Source organism: Halichoerus grypus, chromosome 1 (genome assembly GCF_964656455.1).
Source record: "Halichoerus grypus chromosome 1, mHalGry1.hap1.1, whole genome shotgun sequence".
Classification (NCBI taxonomy): Eukaryota; Metazoa; Chordata; class Mammalia; order Carnivora; family Phocidae; genus Halichoerus; species Halichoerus grypus.
In genome coordinates this window covers 187,512,482-187,538,610 of record NC_135712.1, presented here as the reverse complement: position 1 = coordinate 187,538,610, position 26,129 = coordinate 187,512,482, and the positions used below count along the sequence as shown (strand labels likewise).

Below are 26,129 nucleotides of genomic sequence, written 5' to 3'. Positions count from 1 at the left end.
CTGGTTTAGAGAAGGAGGAATAGCGTGTGGCCTGGCACTTGCTCTGCTTTGCCTAGACTTCATGTTTATTTAGGTGGTTGCCAGCGGAGAGGGGGAGGAAGACAAGCCATCCTTGCTGAACTTACTTGAAGCTCGGTGGCGTCTGTGGGCAGGAGGAGGACAATAGAGGTAAAGACAGTTAAAGACCCAAAGCACACTGTGTACTCTCTGAACAATGTGATTTCTTTTTTTTCAAAGCAAGATAGTGGTTTGGGAATACATGTGAGATAAAAGGAAAGATCTTTCATTTGAACATTAAGGGGTTATCCAGGTTTCCAGAAAAAAGCAAATGACTATAATGGCAGACCAGAAGTTAGTGTTTTTACTTGCTATTTTGGGAGATACTTGCCATTGAGATCAGGGTTTTAATGTGCCTTCTGTCTTAGGGAAAGGGAGTGGTTTACCCTGGTTACACCTGCAGGACATTCTTGAGGTCTTTTACCTTCGTCTTTATGGTCTGAAGCCCATGGTCATTCTCAGCTGGACACTGGAGCAAATCATCAGGAAATCCTGACTTAAGGCTCACCCACATCCTTCAGCTTCCAGTCCACACTGTTTTCTCCTGCTCAAGAAAATGGAGTGTTGCTCTTCTTTTCAGAGAAATGCTTCTTTGTGGGTCACTTTGCTGGGACACCCACGGGACACCATTTCCCAAGATGTGCTGGGTGTTACACCCTAGGGTGTTATCATGTCTCCACATCAGCTGGTGCATTTTCTCTTGGCCCCAACCATTACCGTGGTTGTGTACCCTGGTAACAGCTCACAAAACTGGAAAATGAACTCAGAGCTCTCCTGCAAGAAATGCCAACTAACAAAGATAGCTCCGCCTAAGCGATACCCGGACAGGTTTGCGGCTCCAAGAGCCACTGTGTTGATGGCCTGGAAAAGCCCAATAGAATGCTTTTGAAAAACGAGAAAAAAATATCCATCTGCTCTGTGGTTAACATTCCAGAAAGGTAATGCCTGAGAACTCCCGAAGGGTCCTAATGTGCTGTTTAAGACACAGGAGCTCTATGTTCCACACCACCCTATGCTCCCAGACTAGGAACGAAAAACAGGGCATCTCCGTGAGGCGCAAATAGACAATCATGGTGGGGGATCTGTGGGAAGGAATTATTGAACCAGCATGTTAAAAATACTTGAGGTGTAGGCGTTTGGAGAAATAATAAATCCCAGTACTCCAACCTTTAGACCAGGACATAGGGCTATATTAAGATGGAATACAATACTCTGAATAAAAATATAACCCGTACCTGTGACGCCTTTGGAAAGCCAACAATGCATGTGCAGATGTGTTCCTCCTAGCATGCAGATCTTCATTGATCCAGCCTTTCTCTGTGCAGTTCAGAAAGCAGCATGGAAAATTGTGCTCACCTGGCCATTGTTCTTCCCATTAGCTATGCATCTTTCTGTGCCCTATGTAGAATGACTCCACTCCTGACCTCTACTTTAGTAACTGGAAGTGAGCATAAGTTGCCTTATGGAGGGGAGGGAGCTTGACAGCACAGTGATGTTTGGGTATTCAGTTTTAAATGTGTCTGTTCTTTTATTCTAAAGCCTGCCCCCTCTCCCACATTTTGTTAGTATCCAAGTAATTGGATACTCCTATAGATTCTGCTGGTCCTTGTTCTCGCCCTGCATTTATGGCTCTGGGAAGTTTGTGTGCTGAGTCTGTGAGCAATGGGTCTGCACTGGGCTGCAGTACATGCCCAGGTTCTCTTGGTGAGGGTGACCCTAGTAGGAGGTAGTGGCCAGGTTGAATTCAGAGTCACTAACAGCATCTAGCAGATTGGAGAGAGTTTGAATTCCAGCCCAAGCTGTTATTAAGGCAAACTTGGTCCAGGGTCCCTAAAGAAAGAAAGCAGAATCCCAGTGATAGGACCCTCTGAAGTTGAGCTCTGATCTCAAGGCAAAGGCTCATTCCTGCTCCAAACTGCATTATGGTGTCTGCTGGGTACATCTTGCCCTTTGGCCATGAGTGATCATCTCATCAAAGGGGCTCCACTCTTGATGGGTCAAAGTGAATAATCCTCCGGCATCTGACTGGCCCAATGGAGTATACCACATCCCCAGGTATCTGATCTGTTGAGGAGGAGCAAGTCTGGGTCCCCAACTGCTTACTGGCTGTTCCTGAAGCAGTTCCTTCACTTTTCTAAATCTCCCGTGCCCAGCCTTTAAAATGGGGTAACAGCAGCACCTCCCTCACGGTGATGCCACAAAGATAAAATTCCCTTACCTTTGTAAAGTATAGTTTGTGATTTTTTGGAGTGGGAGGTTCTCAAATTCTTGTTCCTCAAACCTCATTCCATCTACCTTGGGCAATCGTCTTCAAAATGGGTCTACTAAAAGTTACCTCTGAAGACTGATACCACTCCACCAAACTCCCATCATCCATAAAACAAGTGCTCACTGATCTTACAGGTGTCAGCCTTATAAACATATGGACCTTTCCTGATCTGAGAGGATTAACTTTAAAGCATCATAGAATCTCATGCATAGAATGCCCTTAAAAGGAAATTCTGGAAAATGAGTATCTGCTGTTGGAAGTCAGGAGATGGTTACTCTTGGTTGAAGGTGACAACCCAGTGGGAGCACACAGGGTTTCTGGAGGGCCAGAAGGTTTACATGGGTGTGCTTCCTCTGAAACTTCATCAGGATTGCCCATGAGTGCACTTACGATGGGCCCTGTTCCAAATATATGCCAGTACTTTATAAAGTTTGATAAATCTTGTCATCCGTGTCCTGTTTGGTTTCCACTTTAGTCTTTCCTTGTGGTTGTTATCTTTCACTTCTTATTTCAAATATCTACAGAAGAAGTTTTCATTGACAAATCTTTAAATAGCACTGAACACATGGAGTCAAAATGGAAGCCACTATTTTGTACTTGTCTACATTTTCAGTTCTCAGAGGTAACCATAATTAAATTTCTCATAGATTGTTCCAGGATTTTTTCCCTCTGTGTATGTTTTGGTATATTTTTCCTTTACTTGAAAAATGAGATAGTGTGGGCGCCTGGGTGGGCTCAGTTGGTTAAGCGACTGCCTTTGGCTCAGGTCATGATCCTGGAGTCCCGGGATCGAGTCCCACATCAGGCTCCCTGCTCGGCGGGGGGTCTGCTTCTCCCTCTGACCCTCCCCCCTCTCATGCTCTCTCTCTCTCTCATTCTCTCTCTCTAATAATAAATAAATAAAATCTTTAAAAAAATGAGATAATGTACCATAACTTGCCTGTTTAACTCAATATTATATCATGGCGTCCTTGCATATCAGATACAGAATCGGCACCATTCGTTTTCGTAGCTGTATAATATTCCACAGTATGGATGCACCCTGATTTATTTAGTCATTCTCCTACTGATTGACAATGGACTTGTCTACAGTATTTTGATATCATAAATAATGCTTCTTGAACTCTGTGAATCTCCCTTGTAACATCTGTGACACTGCTCTAAATCCCAGACAAGGCAGCGACTTAAGCTGCTCTTGATTTAGAACACCTTCTTCATTAAGATTTTGGGCTAGGTTTTTTGTGAGGAGGGGTCTGGAGATAATGAACTAGGTTTTCTGGGTAGACTTCTGTGTGTGTTCACTGTTTCATTACATGTTACAGGTTCAAGACAAGTAAAACGAACAAGTGTTTGAGCACAGTTATATTTAATGTATAGTCTGTCTGTTTGTGTTCTAGTGTTAGCTAATCAGGGACATGAATGGAGCCAATCAGTAATGTGATTATTGGCTGACATTCTCCCCTGTAGATTCTTGGCTTCATAAAACCATGGCTTTGATATTTTGTTGTTTTTATTCCCTCCCTTAAACGCTGTCTTTATTTCTAATTATTAACAGTACCCTGCTGAGATGTGGCTATCAGAATCTCAAGATGTTCTCATTAATAGCATTATTAACCCCCTCGCAAACCAGCAAGGCGTCCTCTGGCTTGGACCCAAAGCTTGGAATATATTGCTTGGCTTTCTGTTAATGTTGAGGTTACTAGTTTGACAATGGCTGACTGTTGGGAGAATGATGATGGGTTTTTTTCCTTGAAACCTCAGTATCTGACTAAATGGATGGATAGAGGAATGGACTGTTGCTTGATGGAGCTAGTGTGTTAAAATGTTAATGGTAGAATCTAGATGCTGATATACAAGTGTTAACAACAGCAGTATTCTTTCCAAACTCATCCAAAATTGTACTCTGGGGAATTCATAGAAAGGAGGATCACTCAGCCAAGAATAGTTTGGTCTCTAATCACAGTGATGTTGGTGGCAGAGCTCAGTCTTCACCACTAAGGCTGTCAACCTCTCCCAAAAATCACCCCCCCCCCAAAAAAAAGCCTCTCCCAAAATCATCCCTTCCGGGTTGTACCCAGTAAGTACATTAGCAAAGCTGGTGCTCTGCCTGGCTTTGGGCAACCTTGTTTTGCTCCCTTTGCTGCTGTCTTTCTGACCAAAGATATGGTCTGAGACAGTTAGTACTTTGTGTTTACTAGGTGTGCACTATAATTTTATGGCTAAGTAGATGGGAAACTATTCATCTACATAAATCTATTTTTCAACAGAGTGACTAGGTTGAATAGTCTGTGCAGATCAGAAACAGGAGCTCCATTTTTTCTTTCTCCACCCTCCCCTCTTTTGCAGTGTTAGCTTGAATGGTTGTATGTTTCATTGCAGGCAGAAATAAATGAGGAGTGAATTGTGGCAAAGAGATATCGAGGGATAAAGCAGGATCATAGCCTGTGTGATGTTGTGCTGCCTGTCACTAGGGGCTGATGGATTCATTCCTTTGGAGCACTTTCTTGATAAGGCTGGTTTTCTGAGTTGGGTCCCCAAACAGATCCATTAGCTTCCCCTTCTCCCTCTGCAGCAGTGGTAGGGATTTTGGTTTTGTTCTTTTCCTTTTCTTTTTTTCCCCTTTCTCTCATTTTAAAGAAGACTTTTTCCCTTAGATGGGCGGTTAGTTAGAGCCACCAAGTATTTTAAACAGTTGTGATGAAACAAACCACCTTTCTTGGCCCCAAACCAGTCCGAGCCCCCTCCCTAGAGAAAACCACGGTTATTAGTTTGTGCTATTTTCCAGAACCTTGCCCCGCACCCGCTTTCTTAGTTCTGTACATCTGTGCAGATACATACACAACAAATAAAGTATTTTGATTTATGGCCTTTTTTAAGTCAAATGTGTATTTATTTTGCATCTTGACTTTCTCCATCAGCAGTATATCTTTGAGAACTTTTAATGTCATTGCCTATTGGTCAACTTCTGTTCTCCCCTCCATAGTTCATTTTACCACTTCTCCTATTTATTATGCATGTCCATTTTTTCCCTCTGTTACCAATAATGCTGGGGCAAATATGTTTGCCTTTGTATTTGCAACACTTATGGCAAAGTCATAATTTTCTTACTAAAGACCTTCCTAAATGATAAAAAGAAAAATCATTAGAAAAAAAATGAGTAAAGATCCTTATTCTTATTGGTTATTGGGAAAATTAAAAATAAGAACAGATATGTTCATCCAGTGTATAAAAAATAGGAAATAAGAAGGATTCATAAATCCGCTGTTAGCAATGGTGTAGGAAGATTGGCATTCCCGTACATTGTTGACTAGAATATAAAAGGTGTGTACAATTTTCAGAGGACGGTTTGAACTGCTTCTGGGTATCTGTCTTAGGGAAAGGATTTTGTGCTCGTGGAGGGCATGTTCACTTTTTTTTTTTTTTTTCCTGTAGCCCTGATTCTTAACCTTTCTGGCTTGCAGAGCCCTTGAAGATTTTGACAAAAGCCATAGACCATGTGAGATCAGGACTGAAAATGTACCTTGAAGAATTATCAGCACATGGTAGTAGATGGAACCACAAGAGTTCATCTGATGGAAAATGAAAGACACTGTCCAGTGCACACATGGCCATATTTCAGGCAGCCCTTCTGGAAGCCAAAGCCTTAGTTCCATAAATTTGTTTTCCCTACTCTACCAGTCATTTTCCCAAAGGTGTTGGCTGTTAGGGAGACTCAGGAATCAGAGAGGCTGTGAATGGAACAGTGCAGTGCATTTCCTCCAGTGTCAGAAATAACGTCCATTCATTTATCCCACAGTCATTGCATGAGTGCTTACTACGTGCTTGGTCCTGGGGCCAGCACCTCCCACAGGGAGAGGTCCCAGCATACTGTATCCAAAAGAGTCCATCAGAAGGGAATCTCCACCAGAGTTAAACAGGTGACCCGAGGAACAGAGAACTGTTTTATAAAATGTTCTAGTTGGGTTGACCCAGCTAATCTAAAAAAATCCTTCAATGTTGAGATTATCCCGAAGACACTAGAGGATTTGATTGATTTATAGAACTCAGAAGCATTTGGGAAGCATCCAGGTTGTCTTGCATGTGTGTTCTCAGAAATGTTTTGCATGAACATTTTTCTTACAGATACCCTGCTCTGGTGGCATTCACTATGTAGGGCAAATTACAGTTTTCTGGATAAAACTGCCTAACTTTTCTTTGTGCCCAAGTTTTCTTGCGGGGTTCTAGCTAGGAGAAAGGGAGGAATACCACCGGCGCTATACCTGTGTTAGTTTTATTTAGCTTAATTGCAAATTCTTGGCATCATCATTTTCCCAACACTTATTATAGGGTAGAAAATACAGTATCAGAAGTGAGGAAAGAACTATAATGGGAACTTTGGGTGAGTAAGTAACAAATAAACTATATTTCAGGTTTCTTGTATTTCAAAAGGAGAACCGTATTGCTGATTCCTAGTTGGTTTTGAATGATTTATAACCTTTTATTTGTGGTTGAGTGCTGCAGTCTATGTTGTCATGGAAATTCTATTGAATTTATAGGTCCATTTATCCACAGTGATTTTCCAGACTTCATTTCATGGTGAATCATGTGGCTGTTACTACCAAGTACAAAGCAATTTCTAAAAAGTTTCATATTACAAAGAGCACCAACACTGCGGTGGTTATTTTCGTGTTTTTGAAATACAAATGAGTTCCAGATGCACCTAGGGATCCCCTCCCCCTCCACTGTGTCCAAGGTGTTAAGCTCCACTGCATTTCAGAACCAACCTCATGTGTAATATAGTTACTCAGGAAAGGAAAGTTTGTTTTAATAGAAAAGAAAGTTATTACAGTAACTCCAAGAATAGGTGAAAGTGGTTTGAACTTACTGGTTCGTGCATAGGGGTAAAACTACTCTCCCAGTCTTTGGGCCCCATTACAATAGACTTGTTTCTCCCCCTTTAGAGATCAGTAGTAGTGGGAGAGGGGAAGAAAAACAAAATGCTTTACCATATCCATTGGCCAGGTTTCATGTGACAGTGAGTATAGACAAGGTGTCTACACGTCAGCACTATTGACATTTTGGGCAGGATAATTCTTTGCTTTCGGGGGCTGTCCTACTCGTTGTAGGGTGTTTAGCAGCATCCCTGGCCTCTACCCACTAAATGCCTGTAGGACCCCTTCCATTACTGAAACCCAACATGACTAGACATGGCCACTGTCCCCTGGAGTCCAAAGTCACCCATGGTTGAGAACCACTACTCTGGAAACTTTGTGCGAGTCTCCTGGAGATAACTAATAGGAACTCCTCATTGCTAGTGGGAATTCTGATCAGGATGCTTTACAGAGAGGATTTTAAATGTGTGGGTTCTGCAATCAAATGCCTGGGTTTGAATCCCAACTTTATTACTACTCAGACAAGAGTAGTAATGGTGAGGATGAAAGGAATTAATTAATGTAAAGTATTATAAGAATCAGATACATTTAAGCAGCCCTGTGGAATGTGTTATGGACTTGCTACCTCTGGGCTTCTTTGGCCATGTCTGCCTTCAGGGAAAGGGTGGGGAAGAGGTGATGCTTGGTCCAGGCAATTGTTACGCGGTCCTAGGCTGGCCTGATTCTGCACACTTAGGGACGGTCCCATTTAACTTGCTCTGTCAAGCCGATAAGTTATCTCCAGCCTTACCCTAAGATTTGGAGTAGCCTCCGTGAAATAGAATGGGTCCCACAGAGGGGTGCAAACTCTTCCCTGCTCTTATTATTAGGTGGCATTATACTTTTGTTTATCCCAGTTTCAAAAGCACAGCAGTTCATGAATTGTATTTAGTATTGAAATATCATATACAAAGAGGAAAATGAACAAATAATAATAATACAGGTTAATGAATTTTCATACTCTTGTAACCAGCCCTGAGATCAAGAAAGAGCACTTATTAGCACCCCCAGAATCCCTTTCCCGCTTACTGCCCCCATAGGTAACCACTGTGTTGGCTTCGAACTGCATTAAGTTTTTCCTGGTTTTTGTACTTCATTTCAATAGAATCACACAGTGAACTTTTTTTTCTAATTTTAATTCTTTTTTTTTGAATCTGCCTTATTTGGCTCAGCATTGTTTGTGAGATTCGTCTATATTGTTACTTGTAATTATAGTGCATATTCCATGGTGTGACTCTCACAATTTGTTTATCAATTCCATTAATGATTAGTGTTTGGTTTCCAATTTGGGGTGATTACAAATAATCCTTTCACCAACTTCTTTCCATTTTATTTTTCCTGTTAACTAATTGTTAAAGACATGTGAATCATTTGGGGGGGCCTACAGTATGGCAGATGTTGTGGGAGATGCTTTCCTTGACTTATTTTGTTTAATGCTCACTATACCCCAATGCTGCATTTCTTATCCTCCGTTTACTCATGGGGATGTTAAGACTCAGAGAGGGCGACTGATTTCAACTGGGTCACACAGCTAATTAAATGGGAGGGCTGTAGCTTACCACTCCCTTTCCTGAGGACATGAAAAGGGTAGCTGGCCAACATACAGGGAGATGTTGAACCTACCTCCTTTGTGTCTGAACTTATGCTGAACTGTAAGAAATAACTCGTGAATCAGGCATAGTAAATCCTTGAAAAACTCAATTTAATACTGTAAACAAAGCCTGAATAGTTCCTTACCAAGGGAAAAACACAAAGATTAAATATTTATGTGACTAATCAGATGCATCATCGAACCAGAAATTCCAAAAATCAACTGATAAATAGACTTAGAATGGCACAAACAAGTAACACACAGAGACTTTTCAAAGGGATCTCAGAAATCATCCCAGCACCTCATTGTGTATGAGTCATAGCCGTAGTGTGCACTTTGAATTCTTCTGCTCCAGAAATTTGGATTCCTGCTGTAAAGTAGTTGAAGATAATTCCATGTTACAGGGAAAGTAAGAAAAAAAAAAAAATGATTAAGGATTAGCGTACTCCGTGATTAATGATATTGTATAAAGCAAATGTTTCAGAATGTTTATTTAAATGCTACCTTGCCTACAAAGGGGCTGAATACCTGCTATTCTTTAGAGCACAGTTCTTCTAAATATAGTCATCCAATGAAGGCTGGGTGAAGCCTGCACACACCCTTCTTTGCTCTACCTTGTGGCATGACACACTGGGTTGTTGGCTGGCCTGTGGAAACAATTCACCTTCAACTTAATTCATATATCCCTTCTGGTCATAAAGTAATAAAGATACGTTAGTAATAAAACATGGGAGCCGCTTAATTTGTTCTTTCTTTACCATAGCATGTGCATAGTGGATGTGATGAGGTTAGTAATACCCCTGTTGGACAGAAGGGGACAGCACTGAGCCTTGGGGCTCTCAAGTGTCTTCAGTGTTTGAATCAGGTCTAACTTTATAGCCCAAGCTCTTGGATCTCCATTTATGTCACCCATAGTCATGTGGTCTGCCATCTTCATGGCCACTTTGCTGTAAGCCACAAGAGTGTGAACTGTATTTTAACAGAGGCTACATTCTCCAGGGGAGAGCCCTGTTAGAAAGAACCGAATGAAGACGAGAGCTCAGAGCCCAAGGAAGTAACTGGTTTGCAGAATGGTTTTAGAATGTGATACACAGTCACATATACATGTCTCTTATATAGGTGCTTAAAATCAGTCCTGACCTTTGGGGGTGTATGTCTCATTCAGTTGTGGGGGCAGTCAAGTCCAAAATTTGCAGAACAGGCTGGAAATTCCAACAAGAGTTGATGTTGTAGTCTTAAGTCTGAAGGCTGGAAACCCAGGCAGAATTTCTGTGTTAGAATCTGGAGAAAACAATTCCTTCCACTTAGGGATGCTTCACACTTTGACCTGATTGGATGACACCCACCACATTATGGAGGGTAATCTGCTTTACGCAGAATCTACAGATTTAAATATTAATCACATCTAAAAAATACCTTTATAGCAACATCTACAATGTTTAGCCAAACAGCTGGGCAGCAGGGCCTAGACAAATTGACCTATAAAATTAACTATCACAGGGGTAAAAATATAATAATGATCCTTTTAAAAAGTAACTGGGGTAAAAACTGTTCATTGATATAAAACAAAATTCCCATATAATGATTCTGAATTCGGAGTGTCTGTGTTATCTATTTCTATATACTATATATAGCATGTATTTATCATGCTCTCTGTAATTTACATGACTAGATTTTCTTTTGTTAGAGTATCAAAATTTCAGGCTACTTACTTGGGTAGAAAAGGGTTTGAATTTCTTGTAGATTGAGGAGAAAATAATATAATCTGTGTTTAGCAGAACCATACCTGGGGCCACTTAGCATTTCCAAGTGATTTTGGCGTATATTTGCACTTCCGTGAGCATTTTCTCCAGTGGTTTAAATCCATTCATTCTCTTGGTAATCTAATCCCTCCTTGCTACTCATTTAGTTATTTATTCCTATATATAGGAAGAAACCCATTATATTGTTTTTGGATTTCTCATTTGTCTGTCCTTGCTTCCAGACACTCAGAGCCCCGACCTGTGTTATTCATGCCAAAAATAAATTACTGCTATTTACAATGAACAGCGCTCTGAAAGACCTAGCTTTGACTCGGCAGATGTACTTCTGCCTGCATCGATCTTCCTATCTGATGGCAATGGCAGAATTAAAGAAGTAGAACGTGCAGTGTTGAGTGTGTATGATCTGGCTTCGTAGCAGTTAAGGTGCAGCACAATCTACAAATCGAGTTAGATTAAGAAGTTATGATGCAAAAATTTCAATTCTGACATCATCCTATCCAAGTCCTCCAACAAGCAGAACCAGCAGATCATTAACTGTGTTTGAAATTTCGCTTTGCCTTTACTGCACATTTTTATACTTGGGCATGTGTTTCTAGTCCTCCACCATGTTCTCAGCTGCCTTACTCCAGGTTGGCATGATCAGAAAAATACATTTCACCTCTTTGGTTCTGCTATCTGCTACCTCCTGTGTGGTTTTTAATTTCACTGTTGCCTTTCTTGTTGCTGTCTTTATCTCGTCCCATTTACATTTCATCTCTGTCTGTTCTTCTCCTATAGCAGTGTGTGTATTCTTCCACTCCATTGAAGATGCCCAACAGTATCTGGAAATGTCTAAGGAATCTTTCAGTAGATTGCCTTTCCTCTGAACTATCTGCATGCTCTTTCCTTACTTAATTTATCTTTTTTTTTTTTTTTTTTGCTTGGGTGTGTAGGTATGTGGGGGATGAAATACCAGTTGTTTGAAATTAAAATGTAGAGCTTTCTAAATCACCAAAGAAGTCACTGTTGGGTTTTTCCACTCCTGTTGGGGTCATTGCCTCTTACCTCCATTATCATGGAGATGGGAGAGCTGACTTATGCTCACAACTGTAACAGTAGATGATAGAAAGTCCACCTTAAAGGAAATGTCCCCTCTGACCCATCACCCGCATTATTTTAGTATTTATTTACTACATGCCTCACTTGTCCAAGAGCCATTCATTGCCTCATGTTTTTTTGTGATACATTTGTGTACGACTCTAACTTTGACATTCAAAAAAAAAAAAAGTTAACCTTCTTTCATCATTGATACTTCTTTTTTTTTTAAAGATTTTATTTATTTGAGAGAGACAAAGCATGAGTGGAGGGGGAGGGTCAGAGGGAGAAGGAGAAGCAGACTCCACACTAAGCAGGGAGCCCAATGCAGGACTCAATCCCAGGACCCTGGGATCATGACCTGAGCCCAAGGCAGATGCTTAACCGACTGAGCCACCCAGGCACCCCTCATTATTGATATTTCAATCTTTCTAAGCACAAACTGTGTCTTCATCTCCCATAATACCTTATATATAATGGGTAGTAAGCAAATATACTTGTCCATTGTAGGGAAGCCCAGTAATTAACACCTGAACTCTCTAGGATTGGAAATATTAAGTTTCTATGACAATTCCCCCCCCATTCCTTAACTGCTTTGAAAATTTTGGAAATCTTGGGTTTCTTTGGCTATAAAATGAGGATCATGGTGGTACCTACCTCAGTGAGTATTCCTGAATGATAGCACAGTACCTGGCATACGGTAAGCACTCCCTAAATGTTTGGAAGATAACAACATTAATAAAAATATAGAAGGCTCTAGTTTTCAGATTTGTTGCTTTGCGTTTGTTCAGCTTAATACAACTAGTGATTCAAGTTGGAAACCAGGCGTAAAGATAGTTTTTATATCAAATTGCACCAAGAGTCATTTTAAATATATGGGGGGAAATGGCTCAAGGCAAGAGAAAGGGGAAGCTAAGTGGGCATTTTGTTGTGACTCTGTATGCATCATGCTAGTACCCTTCAACAACAGAGCATTGACCTTGGTCAACCTTATGCTCACACTATCCATTTCGTCCCCCGCCCATTACTTGGAGGTGTTGCTATTCATTCAGGCACTTTTCATATCTATATTTCGGCATCTGCCTCCTGGTCACTGGTAGGGCCTTTTCTCTTTGTAAAATTCTCTTTTAAAAATGTCAGGTTGTGACATATGGTATTCTATTTTTTCTGTCACCCTGATCTGGCTAGAGAAATGCCTGGATGGTTTTCCAGTCCAGCCATTCCACAAGGTAGAATCAAATGATCACCCAGGTCTGTGAGGCTTGCTCGTGAATTGGAAGGATTTTGTAGAATTGGTCCCTTGACTGTGCACTGGGTACATAGACTACCAGTGACTTTTTAGTTGATCTTAATATAGTTTGTTTCAGTGGTTGAGGAGACTTAACGTGTCTCATGGCACTCTGCATGATAGAGCGACATCAATTTATACAAAGTTGATCCCGCTCTCCTTCCCTTGCAAGGAAGGTTCTGGTTAGAATAGAGTCACTGAGCCTTAAGCCATATAGTTTTCTTGAAGAACGAAATTTTCTAATCTCAAACATATTTGGAAAATACTGACTTAGGGATATAATGTCTTTAAATACCATTCCTTGCTAAAAGGAACCAGAACTCACCCAAGTTATGGCCAATTTTAGGGCTGGAGCAGGGAAAAATTGAGATGAGTCTAGAACGTCTGTATCAGCTAATAAGGAGATGCTAAAAAATATAAAATGATGGGGACATAGCAAAATGACAGCAGAATCCATTTGGAGGGTTTCCTACTGTGCAAAAGGTCTCCTATTGAGACAGTTTGTACATTGAAATAAGTAATGGTAATGGATTGAATAAAACAAAATAAATGAGTTCATGTGGATTTACATAAATGAATGAACGAATAAATAAACTATGTGGACGGGAAAGCAATTCCTTACACTAGAATCCCATTCATGCATATAGAAGGGGTAGTGCAGTTAGAAAATCATCAATGAATACCGAGACTAGTGGATGGACATTAGATGACAGACAATGTGTTTATGTAATCCTAAGTAGCTCCCTACAAAGTACTTTTTAATTATAAAAGGAAAATTAATGACTTTATAGTGGAGAAACCTGGCAGACATCAACTTAGCCGTAAGATCAAGTTAAACACCCCTCATACTGGGAGAAATCCACAGGGTGCACTTCCCGATATGGTGCACTGTAAAGACAATGTCACTTCTGTGGAAACCTGCCCCGAATGCATCACCTGCATCTAATCATGAGAAACCACGAGACAGACCCTGATTCTACCTAACAACTGACCTGCACACTTCACACTGTTCAAATGAAGAAAGACTGAGTAACTCTCCCAGAGGAGAGTGGGGGCAGGAGGGGTCAGTATAAAGAGGCGTAACAATGAAATGCAGAGTTTGATCCTAAATTGGATTCCTGGACTAAGAACCAGAATAATGATCTGTAACGGACTTTATTTGGGCATTTGCCAAAATTCGAAATGGATTGTGAATGAGATAATAGTATTGTATCAATGTGAAATTTGCTAATTTGAATAATTATACTGTGTTTATATAAGAGACTGTCCTGATCCTTAGAAATTATACACTTAAGTATTCAGCGGTAAAGGGGCATATTTTCTCCCACTTACTACCCGGTGATTCATAAAAAGAAATTGTGTATCAGTGTGCACAGAGAGAGAGAGAGAAAGAGAGAGAGAGGATGAAAATAGGATAAAATGTAAATAATAGGGGATGCTGGTAAAGGCTGTGTGGAAGAGTTCATAGATCTCTCTGTTGCCAGATTTTCCTGATCTTTTCCTTCAGTTGATGTGTATCATGATTCTTCAGGAGGAGGACTGATACCCTAAGTAAGCATGACTTTGATTCACTTTATTAGGAAGAACACTCTTGGTGATGCTAGAGGGAAGACTCTGGGTATGGCTTTTGAGAGCAGATACAGAAAGCCATTGGGCTACTGACAATATTTAGTAGCCACCCCAACACCTTCCAAAGATGGTTTTGTGAAAAACAAAGATGTTTTCCAGCTTCTGCCCCAATTTGTCCCATCAACAATAACAAAAAAGTGATTTAAAGTCCAGTTCACTCAGAAAAACTCCATCCACTTCTTATTGTCATATTTAAGATAGCTTCAAAAGTTAACCTAATTCAGTAGACTACAACTTTAGAGAAAAAGCATGGAAAATTAATATTTCAGACTTCTGCTACTGTTCGCTGTATGAAACATTTTATTATCCTGATGGGTGGAGCCATGACTCAAAGACATCTTCTGAAAATGAATTTCCTCACCCGGTCGTAAATGAAAATGCCCTTGAAGAGGTCTTAAAGTATTTTGTATCACACACTATTCAGGTGATGCATTAAACAATGCCACCCCTGCTCATGGGCTGGAGAATAAGAAAAACTTCTGTGAACTTACTTAACTTGAGGGCCTGAGTTTTAAAAGGAAACTGAAGTGTTATTTTCTGAATATGCTTGTGTGGCGTTTCTTTCTTGCATTCGTAGCATTGTGCCCAAAGTAATTCACCTAAGTATTAAACTCTTTTTTTCTGCACCTCACTGAATGGATTTTTCTCAATGTACATGCATGATGTCTAAAGCTGTCCAAACCTAAAGGCAACACATTTGTAAAAGGCTGCCGAAATTGGTGAGAATGCACAGTGTTGGAAAAATAATTCACTGTAAGAAGGAAAGTCCTTCAAAGGAATCTACCCATCCTTCTTTCATCCACTGACTTTTCCTAGAAAGTATCCTGATTGGGCCACTTGATCTTACCCTTCAGAAAAGAAGTGTCACCTTATTCTTAATGTCTCAAGTAACCTTTGACCTATACTTCAGCTAGTTTTTCTGACTTAGCTTTCCTCTCTGGGAAGTTATCATTTGGTGTCATATCTCCAAACTTCCTCTGGGGTGTGGTTGTTCAGTTTGTTGTGGAGAATAGCATCACGTCATTTGGAAAATAGGGATGACCTAATGAATGATAGAGGAAATCTGATATTCTGTAAGGAGTAGGATCATTCCAGAAGATTCAGTGACATCACAGTCTTACTAGAAATTTTAAGGTGTCTGCCAAATGTTAACCTTAAAATATGATGGTGATAGTGATGATGATGATGATGATGATGGTGATTTGCTGAGCATAGATGAAGTGTAGGCCTGATGCTGCTACACGCTATACATTACAATGACTCATTTACTCTCCATGCCCACCCTACCAGAGGTAAATACTTTATACATGAGGAAGCTGATACTTTGCAATAGGCTTGTTTGTCTGAGGTCTCACAGGCAAGTAAATGAAGAGGCTAGAATAGAAACCCAAATCTGTTATTTTTACTATATATGTATTCTTTCGAGAACACTCCATGGTCCATTTTTGTTCTCTGCATTGTACTAAATATCAAAGACTATTCAAGCATTAAGATCATATAATGATTTTAAATTGATTTGTCTGTATTCTGCTTTTTGAGTAAGAAACTCTACCCAAATGTAAGAGAAGGTATTTCCGGTTGCAGTGAGAGCACCTGGATTTTATAGTTTTCCTCTGATGTTCAATCTTAGCCAAGTTAACATGAACTTTCTAAAAGCACTATTTCTTCATCTGTAAAGGAAGGCAGTCATTTCTGCCCTGTCTTCACAGGGGTTGTTAGATGAATTAAATGGAATAATGTACGGTACAGTTTTGCAAGGTGGAAAATGTGAAGTATTATTATTACCATTAAATTTCTGGTGGATTCATTGAAGTACTCCATTTGGGCAATTGACCCCTTCAAATTCCTCCAAAAGAGTGTTGCTTATAAAGATGTGCCCATTTAAGTATTTATAATTTAAGCATGTGAACTGAATCTCACAGGCTTAGGGGTTTTTTTGTTTTTTTTTACTTCAAGATGTTTTACTCCATTAAAATTTTGCTCCATAATAGGGAACTTTGACCATGACATGAATATCAGGCAATCAGAAGGTGTCAACATTATTTCTTTTGGGTAGCAGGAAGGCTCTCTGGTATGTGAGAAGTGTGATTGTGTGGTTTGTAGGGGTAAAATGATACGATATCTGGGGTTTGCTCTTAAATACCTCAGCAAAGGAAAAATATGGATAGATGAATACATTTGGCCAAATCTTAGGAAGTGAGGAATCTGGGTCCCTTGTACTGTTCTGTCTACTTGTGTGTAGGCTTGAAATTTTCCCTAATACATATTTTAATTGTTCTTTTACAGATGCAGATTTTCTTTTATAATCCAGATGACTTTGACAGCTTTCAAACCGCAATTTCTGAAAACAGAATAATCGGAGCCATGGCCATATTTTTTCAAGTAAGTTAACGGTGGCTCAAGTACTTCAACCAGAGAGTTCTCTGAGTATTTTTTTTTTTTAATTCGCTGAATTGTTCTATGTTTAATGAATGCATCTGTTTTCTAGTTCACACCTGTCTAAATGAAAGATATTTCATATTGTCTAATGTGTGATTTAAAATGTAAATAAGTATGTTTAGAAACATAATGAAAATTTTTGCATGAATTATTCTGATTTTATTGCTACTTGACTGGTGCACAGATTGAAGAACACATTTATCATCTAAGTTACTTCACTGCTGAAACGTTTTGAACAGGTTCCTTCAGCATATTAAAAGGCTGATGCAAAAAAAAGGTGGTTTTCTTTGGAGCAACTTTAAAATTTGACATTACTTATGGGTGGATTAATAAATAGCATCAGTCACTTCCCTTTTCTTTCCCTCCGAGAAATCCCCATGGTAACTAAAGTTTTCACTGAGACCATTTCCAAGTTAGTACATTTATGAACTCTCATCCTTTCTTTCTCTTTTTTATTGTGCTTGTAGTGAGTGTTTCTTCTGGTTTGTGTGTTGGTTCTACAACTAGAAGCCAAACCTTGTATCCTCCCATGGGATAATTCTGTCCAGGCTTTTTAATAAGTCACATCAAATTAAAGTAATGTCAACCATCAAGTGTCTTGAAATAGTAACTGAGAGGAGACGTGGTGCATTTTGGGCCTGAGTAGTAGGTATGTGACTTGTCTTTCAGTCATTCAGTCTACTCAGTAACCTGAGTAGTAGGTATGTGACTTGTCTTTCAGTCTTAAAATTTGCCTGAAGACTACATAGCAGTGTTTCTTTCATCAGTGAGGCATTGTTGGACAATGATGTCTTTCTGACAACTCAAAGGAATATGTAAGACAGCAGAACCTTTTCCACCATGAGTCTTTGACCCCTGCCTTTTGGGGCAAGCTTTTTTGTCTTTGAAATGGAGCCATTCTTGTTTGGAGTATGTTAATTTCACTACGCTTTTTAGCATATGACACATGATGGACAATTCTATGCACTGCCCTCTCTCCCTCTTAACTACCCCCCCTTCCTTTCATGGGTAAAGGTTCAAATGGAAGATTATATATGAAAAATTGAAAAACCCAATATTCTACCCGAATCTCAGAAATGGTAAGAGTGGTGGTCATTAGGATTGGTTATGGCACCGGTTTTCAAACTGTGGGTTCTGACCTCCTAGTGGGCCATGAAGTAATTTCAGTAAATCCTGCCAGCACTTTTAAAATAATGATGGAATAGAAAAAAATGATCAGAAAATATCAGTGTATTACTCATAGTAAGGGTAAATATTTTTGCAGAACTTTTTTTTTTTTAAACTTTTTTTGGTTGTTTTTATATAGAGAGGCATAGTAGGTATGTATTTGGTCATGTTATAAAACATATTTCTTACCATAGCTCATGGTCTGGTATCTTGTAAGTTTTCTGTTTATGTATTTGGTTGATCTCCCCTTTGTTCTTCCACACATCTCTTTTCCCTGATTACATTCATAAATCAGTTGAGCATAGTGTTTTAAAAACTCATTCACTAGCGTCAAAACTATTTGCTTTTGAGTCCCATCTCTTCCACTTAATAGCTGCATAATGGTGAAGGAGTTATTTAAACTTTCCAACCTCAGTATTCCTACCTGTGAAATGGGGATAGCAACTTCTATCTACACCATCAAGATTGTAAGATTGTAAGTAGTCATTAAATGAAGCCCCTAACGTGGGTTCTGGCACATAGTAGACATTCGTTCAATGCCAAATAAAGTATGTATCCCTATCCATATCCATACAATTGTTTTCCTATGGGATGGAGACCTATGGTATATGTGTCTTCTTTGCATCAACAGAAGTCTGTTTTGGGCACTGCCCTGTGGGCAGGTTCCTTGGGTTCTGTCTGTACCCCTTCTGCATCTAAACCATGATCAGTTTGCCTTATGCAATGCTGAGGTCACTTGAGCCATTTTTAAACAGTACCCACTTCCATGGTTAATCCCTTCTTTTCTATGATTGTCCTCTTGGCGTGCTGCTTTTCTTGTAGCTTTTCCTCTACTCCTGCAGCTGCACCATCAGTCTGCCCTGCCCTCCTTCTGTCCTGCCCACCCATGCCTGGCCCGACCAGGTCCTACTGTGTAGATCACCTTTCTTAGAGGAAAACAAATTTTAAAGTGTTTCTATGAGTCCTGGAAGAACTAGTTCACAATATGTGCTACACAGAAGGTTTCTGTGTTTCCAGCACCTATAAACTCTTGTGAAATGTAGGACCAATTAGAGTCTTAGGTAGGCAAAGCCCGTTGGTTTACAAACCAGCAAAACACCTCAGTGTGAAATGTAGGTTTTAAATTTTTAAAGTATTTCCAGGACATGATGACTAGTTCACACACGAAGATATATTTCATCTGATAAGTCCTTCTAAAAATTTTGGCTTGCTGCCCTGTATACACAACATGGAAGATAGGTAACGTAAAATAGAACAGATTTTCTTTTTAGATACGAGCTGTGTTGAGCTGCTTCTTTTGTTTTCCTTATAAGTCCACATATGCATTTATACATCTTTGTTCACACTATGTTGAGCAATGGAGAGGAAAACAGTATTACTGTTATTTTAATTTGGCAGTCTAGTTACATTCCATACTTTGTATTTTGTGCCTTCCTGTAAGAATGTTAAATTTCTTCCCCCAAGTAGTCAGATAAATCTTCATATATGTTTTCAAATTCAAACCTGGTATCTTGCATTTTGGTATTGAAGAAGTATTTATCATCTATTCAGCACTGGTTCAGCGCTAGGAAGGGCACTAGTGGCTACATTAAATATAATAAATGCAATCAGCTCCTGCCCACTAGGACCTCACTGTCCGAGTTGCACGTGATAATGGCTAGCAAGAGGTGGGTGGAGAAACCCTTACATTTGTAAAGAGGCTGTGTGCTGACTTGGTGCTTATAAACCCACATATTAATTATCCAGAGTGACATGACGTGAATGGCAAGAGCATGTCTAGGCAAGGCTGAGTTCCATGTAGATGTTGTCGTCTTGATGTTAACTTACTCCGTACCCTAGTTCACACACATTTTTGGATCAGCAGCTCTCTAGAAGATCTAGGAGATCGGTAAGGGGGAAGGTTGATTTTAAAGGATTTTTAAAACTAATTAAAGTAAGAATTGGCAAAGGATGGAGATATCTGTCGTTAAACCACTAAAGAGAATAAGTGCTCGTATAGCTAATTTATATAAGTACAGAAATTAAGATAATTGTTTTCTGTTTGTTAAAGTAGAATCTCTACTATTCTTTGCTGTTAGCCTAATTTGAATTCCTGTAAAAATGTAAAATACCAAATGCCATTAAAATACTCTTTAAAAATATTCTATTATTCTGATAATACTCTACCTAGCTTATCTGTTTAAAGAAAGAAATATGAAAAACTTATGTTGACAGGAGAGCTGAAATGATAGGGGAATGAGTAGGTAATTTGTGGAAGGATGCTTTGCTTTGAAAACAACACACAAAAGGATTTGATTGGCTCCGTCTTAAGTTTATTGAGTAGAGAATACCACGTACTCAGAATGAATGACCTTACCTTAAGCAGGCCTGTATGTTTTTAGACCAAGAAATCTTCCATCATCACCATCTGAATTGGTTTTTCTTTCTTCCACTGTTTCTTCACTGTTCCTTGTTGAATGCTTTCCTCCATTTCCTGTCAGAATCCACGTGACTTCTCTCCATGCAAACATCCACTGGCTTTCCATGTGATGCTCCTACAAAGTTGGTATCCCCAAGCTTTTTGCAGTTGTGATTACTGTGGGTTTACGGGTATGATGATTGGGTTTTTTCAAGAAGCACATTATTATTTTTGAGTGTATCATGGGGGGGGGCATCTCCTTTGTTTTACTACCTAGTGGTCATTGTTGGAATGCCTAAAATTTTATTTATAATTCCTGATTCCCTTGAACTATGGGATTATAAATGCATGAGTTTTTAAGAGCAGCTACATTTAGAAACTTTTCTCATGTGATGTTCTCGCCAGCCTCCTTGGTAGACCTTTCTGGGTAGAGTCTCTTCTTAATCTTTGCATCAGATGCAAAGATATAAAATTTTTATTATGTCTGCATCCGGTGGCCTAGTCAATGGCATATGTCTTGTACATTTAAGAAATAAATAAATTGCATCCTGATTTATTTATAGATTGTCTTAAAGTGTTGTGTTTTTTGTTTTTTGGTTTTTTTGACAACTGATCTTCAATGAGGTTTCTTCATTTAATGTTTCAGTTTCACTCCTCCTGGCAACGTTGAGCCCCCTTGTCCCAATATTTTTTTTTTCTATTTCTGTGAAAATTTCTGCCCAGAATATGACCACGGTCGTTTGGTTTTCTCTAACGCCTCCAGTTAGGTGGTTGCCCCCTTTTCATTTCTGCGCTCACTTCGGAGTCAAAAGCAAACTTCAAAACTCAAATGTTTCACAAGTTGCTAACCCATTCTTTATATCATGTCGGTGGTACAGACTGCTTAATTATTTTTCTCCATCTGGAGAGGCTTAGTAATTAAATGAAATGGCAGCACCTGGGATTATTTATAGACCTTGAGAAGGCAGGAGGAGTTCTTGATGACTCATCTATCTAGGGCTGGCAAGGAAGGCTTTTTCTCCACTTCCCTGCATTTCGCCCTCCCTCCCCCCGCCGCAGGTAGATGGGATTCGTCCTTCCTTTAACCCGCTGTTCTCTGAGCATTCCGTCATGCATTAAAGCTGTTACTTTACTTGCTTGCTTCTGCCTTTGTACTGTGAGATCATTGAGGACTGGGAGTCTTCACTTGGTCATCACTGCATCTCTTGCAAGTGACTAACACTGTGGCTTGGTTGTGCCAATACTTAACTAAATTCAGTGGAGACATACTTAGGCTCTGTTGTCTTGAATGGAGAGGAGCAACCTGATAGCCTATCAGCTAAGGAGTATCAGAAACAGGGCCTAGGAGGTGAGGGACCTGAGAATACTACAATGGAAACTCTTTGAGGCTAAGGTCCGTGTCTTGTTCCCCTTCTGTTTGCACCCGACCATCCACCTTTCCCTTGCCCTCCTATCAGTGTCTTGACCTCAGTTACTGTTCAGGAAATATATACTGAGTAGGGCTAAGTTATAGGAAACCTCTCAGGGTCCTACCACAAAGTGAATCATCTGGGTTGTGAAAGAGCATGTCTAGGTGTTTGTGTAAGCTTTACCTAAGAGGGGCTGTGGTCATATAGAAGTTTAAGACCATCTCTTGAGATGGTCAAGGACATGAACGTGAAGGCTACAAGTCTTCTGATTCACTGAGGATGGTAACCTTCTGAGGATGTTAACGGGGCTCCATTGGGTCTGACATGCCAACAAACGAATGTTTCTCCATTTATGACTGTGGTTGTGAAAAGGCAACAGGGCTTTACAAATCTTAAAGTAGTAGTGCATTCAGAGGCCTCAAAGGAGTGTTTCAGTGCCAACAATATGGAGATATATCTGTATCAGAGAAATGTTTTTTATAAAGTTTCCTACTAGGGTGCCTGGGTGGCTCAGTCAGTTGAGCGTCCTACTCTTGATTTTGGCTCAGGTCATGATCTCAGGGTCGTGAGATCGAGCCCCGTGTCGGGCTCCACGTTCCACAGGGAGTCTGCTTGAGATTCTCTCTCCCCCTCTGCCCCTCCCCCTGCTGGCGCGGGTGCTCTCGCGTGCGCTCTCTCTCTCTCTCTCTCAAATAAATAAATAAATCTTTTAAAAAATAATAAAAAATAAAGTTTCCTACCAAAATGCTTTTATCTCAGTAGATGGTGGATGGAGAGGCTTTTGTGGATTATTTTGCTATATTTCTTTCTGGCTTGCCTGTGGTTGTTGTTTTTTTTTTTTTTTTTTTTTTTTTTTTTAGGATTTCATAATGTGCAATTTACTTTTTTTAAATTTTTTAAATTTTTTTTATTATTATGTTATATTAATCACCATACATTACATCATTAGTTTTTGATGTAGTGTTCCATGATTCATTGTTTGCGTATAACACCCAGTGCTCCATTCAATACGTGCCCTCTTTAATACCCATCACCAGGCTAACCCATACCCCCATCCCCCTCCCCTCTAGAACCCTCAGTTTGTTTCTCAGAGTCCATAGTCTCTCATGGTTCATCTCCCCCTCCAATTTCGCCCCCTTCATTCTTACCCTCCTGCTATCTTCTTCTTCTTCTTCCTTTTTTTTTTTTTTAACATATAATGTATTATTTGTTTCAGAGGTACAGGTCTGTGATTCAACAGTCTTACACAATTCACAGCGCTCACCATAGCACATACCCTCCCCAATGTCTATCACCCAGCCACCCCATCCCTCCCACCCCCTACCACTCCAGCAACCCTCAGTTTGTTTCCTGAGATTGAGAATTCCTCATATCAGTGAGGTCATATGGTGACCTTTCTCTGATTGACTTATTTTGCTCAACATAATACCCTCCAGTTCCATCCACGTCGTTGCAAATGGCAAGATTTCATTCCTTTTGATGGCTGCATAATATTCCATTGTATATATATATACCACATCTTCTTTATCCATTCATCTGTCGATGGACATCTTGGCTCTTTCCACAGTTTGGCTATTGTGGACATTGCTGCTATAAACATCGGGGTGCACATACCCCTTCGGATCCCTACATTTGTATCTTTGGGGTAAATACCCAGTAGTGCAATTGCTGGATCGTATGGTAGCTCTATTTTCAACTTTTTGAGGAACTTCCATACTGTTTTCCAGAGTGGCTGCACCAGCTTGCATTCCCTGTGGTTGTTTCTTATTTATATCCTTCTGGGGTCTCTTTGTGATAGTTGATGGGTTAGTTTCTTTGTGTTTCAGGGCACCTCTATGTATGTTTCTTTGCTTTTTCTTGCTCTTGCTGTTCTTTACATGTCTGTGTTTTTCTTCCTCTGTCCCTCTTTTTCTCCTTCAGATTCTCTAACTGAACAAATTGTAATATTTTCTCATTTATTTATTCATGCACTCATTTGCTAACTCATTTGTTCATTCTGCAGTATTTATTAAGCACCTTCTCTGTGCCTTTCTCTATGAAAAGTGTCAGTGTCCTCAGAATACTGGCCTGCCCACAAAGTAATTGGGGAACTGGAGGTTTTGAAAAGATTTGGCCTCTGAATCCTTTCTTCAGTGGTAGCATCATTTTATTATTGGAATACGAAAGGTGGATCAGGTAAGGGAGATGAAATATCAAGGAAAAAATACAACAATTATATCTTTTGTACATTTTCCAAATGGTAAATATTTCATTTTAAAGTATGAAGTTCCTATTTGTGAATTTTAGAACTGGGCTCTCCTGTCTGCATTTTTTTTTTTTCTTTCCTCCATCTTTCTACAAAGCAAAACACCACTGTGGAAGTATAACTCATCCCTTTTATGCATGGTGACCTATATCGATCTTTTTATTTTTTTGACCATCCCCTAGGAGTCTTTTCCTTTTTTAAATGAAGAATACATTTGCTATCATTCCTATAGTTAGCTCTAAATTTTTTTTTTTTACTTTTGACCATTCCTATTGGGAATGTGAAACAAGGGCCCCTACTGCATAGGAAAAAAGAAAAGGAAGGACAGATGGAAGGAAGGAAGGAAGGAAGGCAGGCAGAGAGAAAGGAGGAGGAAGAAGAGGAAGAGAGGGAGGGAGGAAAGGAACTAAAAGAGAAAAGGAATTACTAATTATACCCATCTACCAACACCCACCCCAAAAGCCAGTAACTATTTTTTCGTGGGAGAACTTGTGAGTTTGAGTCAGTGAGCGGTGGTGAGTTGTAAAACTTCCTTTTTCGACTGCTCTTCAGGCCAATTGCAAATACTGATATGATTCTTAATTTCTTCCTTGCCAGTTGCTGTTGTTTGAATATCATCCTTCTCACTTTTTCCACATCCTTGGTTTTATCCGGTTACAAGTTCACTTCTTTCACTACATTACCTAGAAGTGTAATTTCAGAATGTTTTGGGTTGATTAGGAAGACTTTTTTTATACACACACAAAAATTAAAATACATATGTTCCAATTAAACTGTTTTAACAGCTAATTGATTTCATAGGATTTACCATTAAGTGAAGGCTGGAGTCATTTTTAATGTTCGGATGCAAGTTTGGAGTAGATTTGTGGATGTACAACATTGAATTTATAGCCTATCAGGTGTTTTCGGTCCATCTCTTGTCTGCAAATGGCCTGTAATTCAAATTTCCTCTTAGCGGACATTACGGAGGACAATTTAATAATTGGCAAAGCATCACATAATTAAGAGACTTTGAAAAAGACCGTGTGAAAATTTTCTTTAATTAAATCATTGCACTTCAAGGATGGTTACCAAGTACTTTGCCCTTCTGTATATCACTAAGTGAAAATAGTTTAGAATCTGTCATTTAGTTTAGAATTTAGTTCTTTGGGCCATTTGTTCTAATAGAAGTCATAGAATCTGATTGTCATAGGAACATATTAGGAACTTTGTAGCGGTCCACCAAACAGGACAATTCAGAGACCTAGCTCTGAGGGATTTTAAGATTGACCATGATCCTCTAGCTCTTTGGCATCTACCAAGACAAGAGAATCCAGTTCCGTGACTCCTGATCCAGTTCTCATTTTTCCTAGCCTTGCTCTTCCTGGAAGTGTGATCTAGTAGATGCTTTGGCTGACTACACCTTTTGGGAGATACAGATAAAGTACTTTGCATCCCAAGTAGAGAAGGAAGTGGCAATTCATTTTCTTCCTCCTCCCATCCCCCAGATCTAGTTGAAAAGATGCTTTTAAAAAGAATACGGGGGTGCCTGGGTGGCTCAGTCAGTTAAGTGTCGGACCCTTGATTTTGGCTCAGGTCGTGATCCCGGGGTCATGAGATTGAGCCCCATTGCTGAGGCTCTGCATTCAGCAAGGAGTCTGCTTGAGATTCTCTCCCTCTCCCTCTGCCCCTCCAACTGCTTCCTGCATGCGCATACACGCGCTGTCTCTCTGTAAAATAATTAATCTTTAAAATAAATAAATAGAATACAAATACTGCTAATAAAAGTTAATATCTTATGTGGACTTAATTCATGTAAAATGCCAAAATAAAGTGCCTATATTCAGTATTACGTTATTTAACCTTTACCGGGACCCCTCAAGGTATTATTATGCCCATTTTACAGATGCA

The 26,129-nt window shown here is 39.7% G+C and overlaps 1 protein-coding gene across 3 annotated transcripts in view; it reads left to right on the top strand.

Annotated features, from left to right (window-relative positions):
• The window catches only part of PTPRG (protein tyrosine phosphatase receptor type G), a 689,740-nt gene that overhangs the window by 464,506 nt on the left and 199,105 nt on the right, over window positions 1–26,129 (top strand). For all 3 annotated transcript variants that reach the window (XM_078076474.1, XM_078076466.1, XM_078076463.1), the window contains exon 5: window positions 16,868–16,963. In XM_078076474.1, the coding sequence (XP_077932600.1) occupies window positions 16,868–16,963 (96 nt within the window). The remainder of the gene's footprint in view (window positions 1–16,867; window positions 16,964–26,129) is intronic.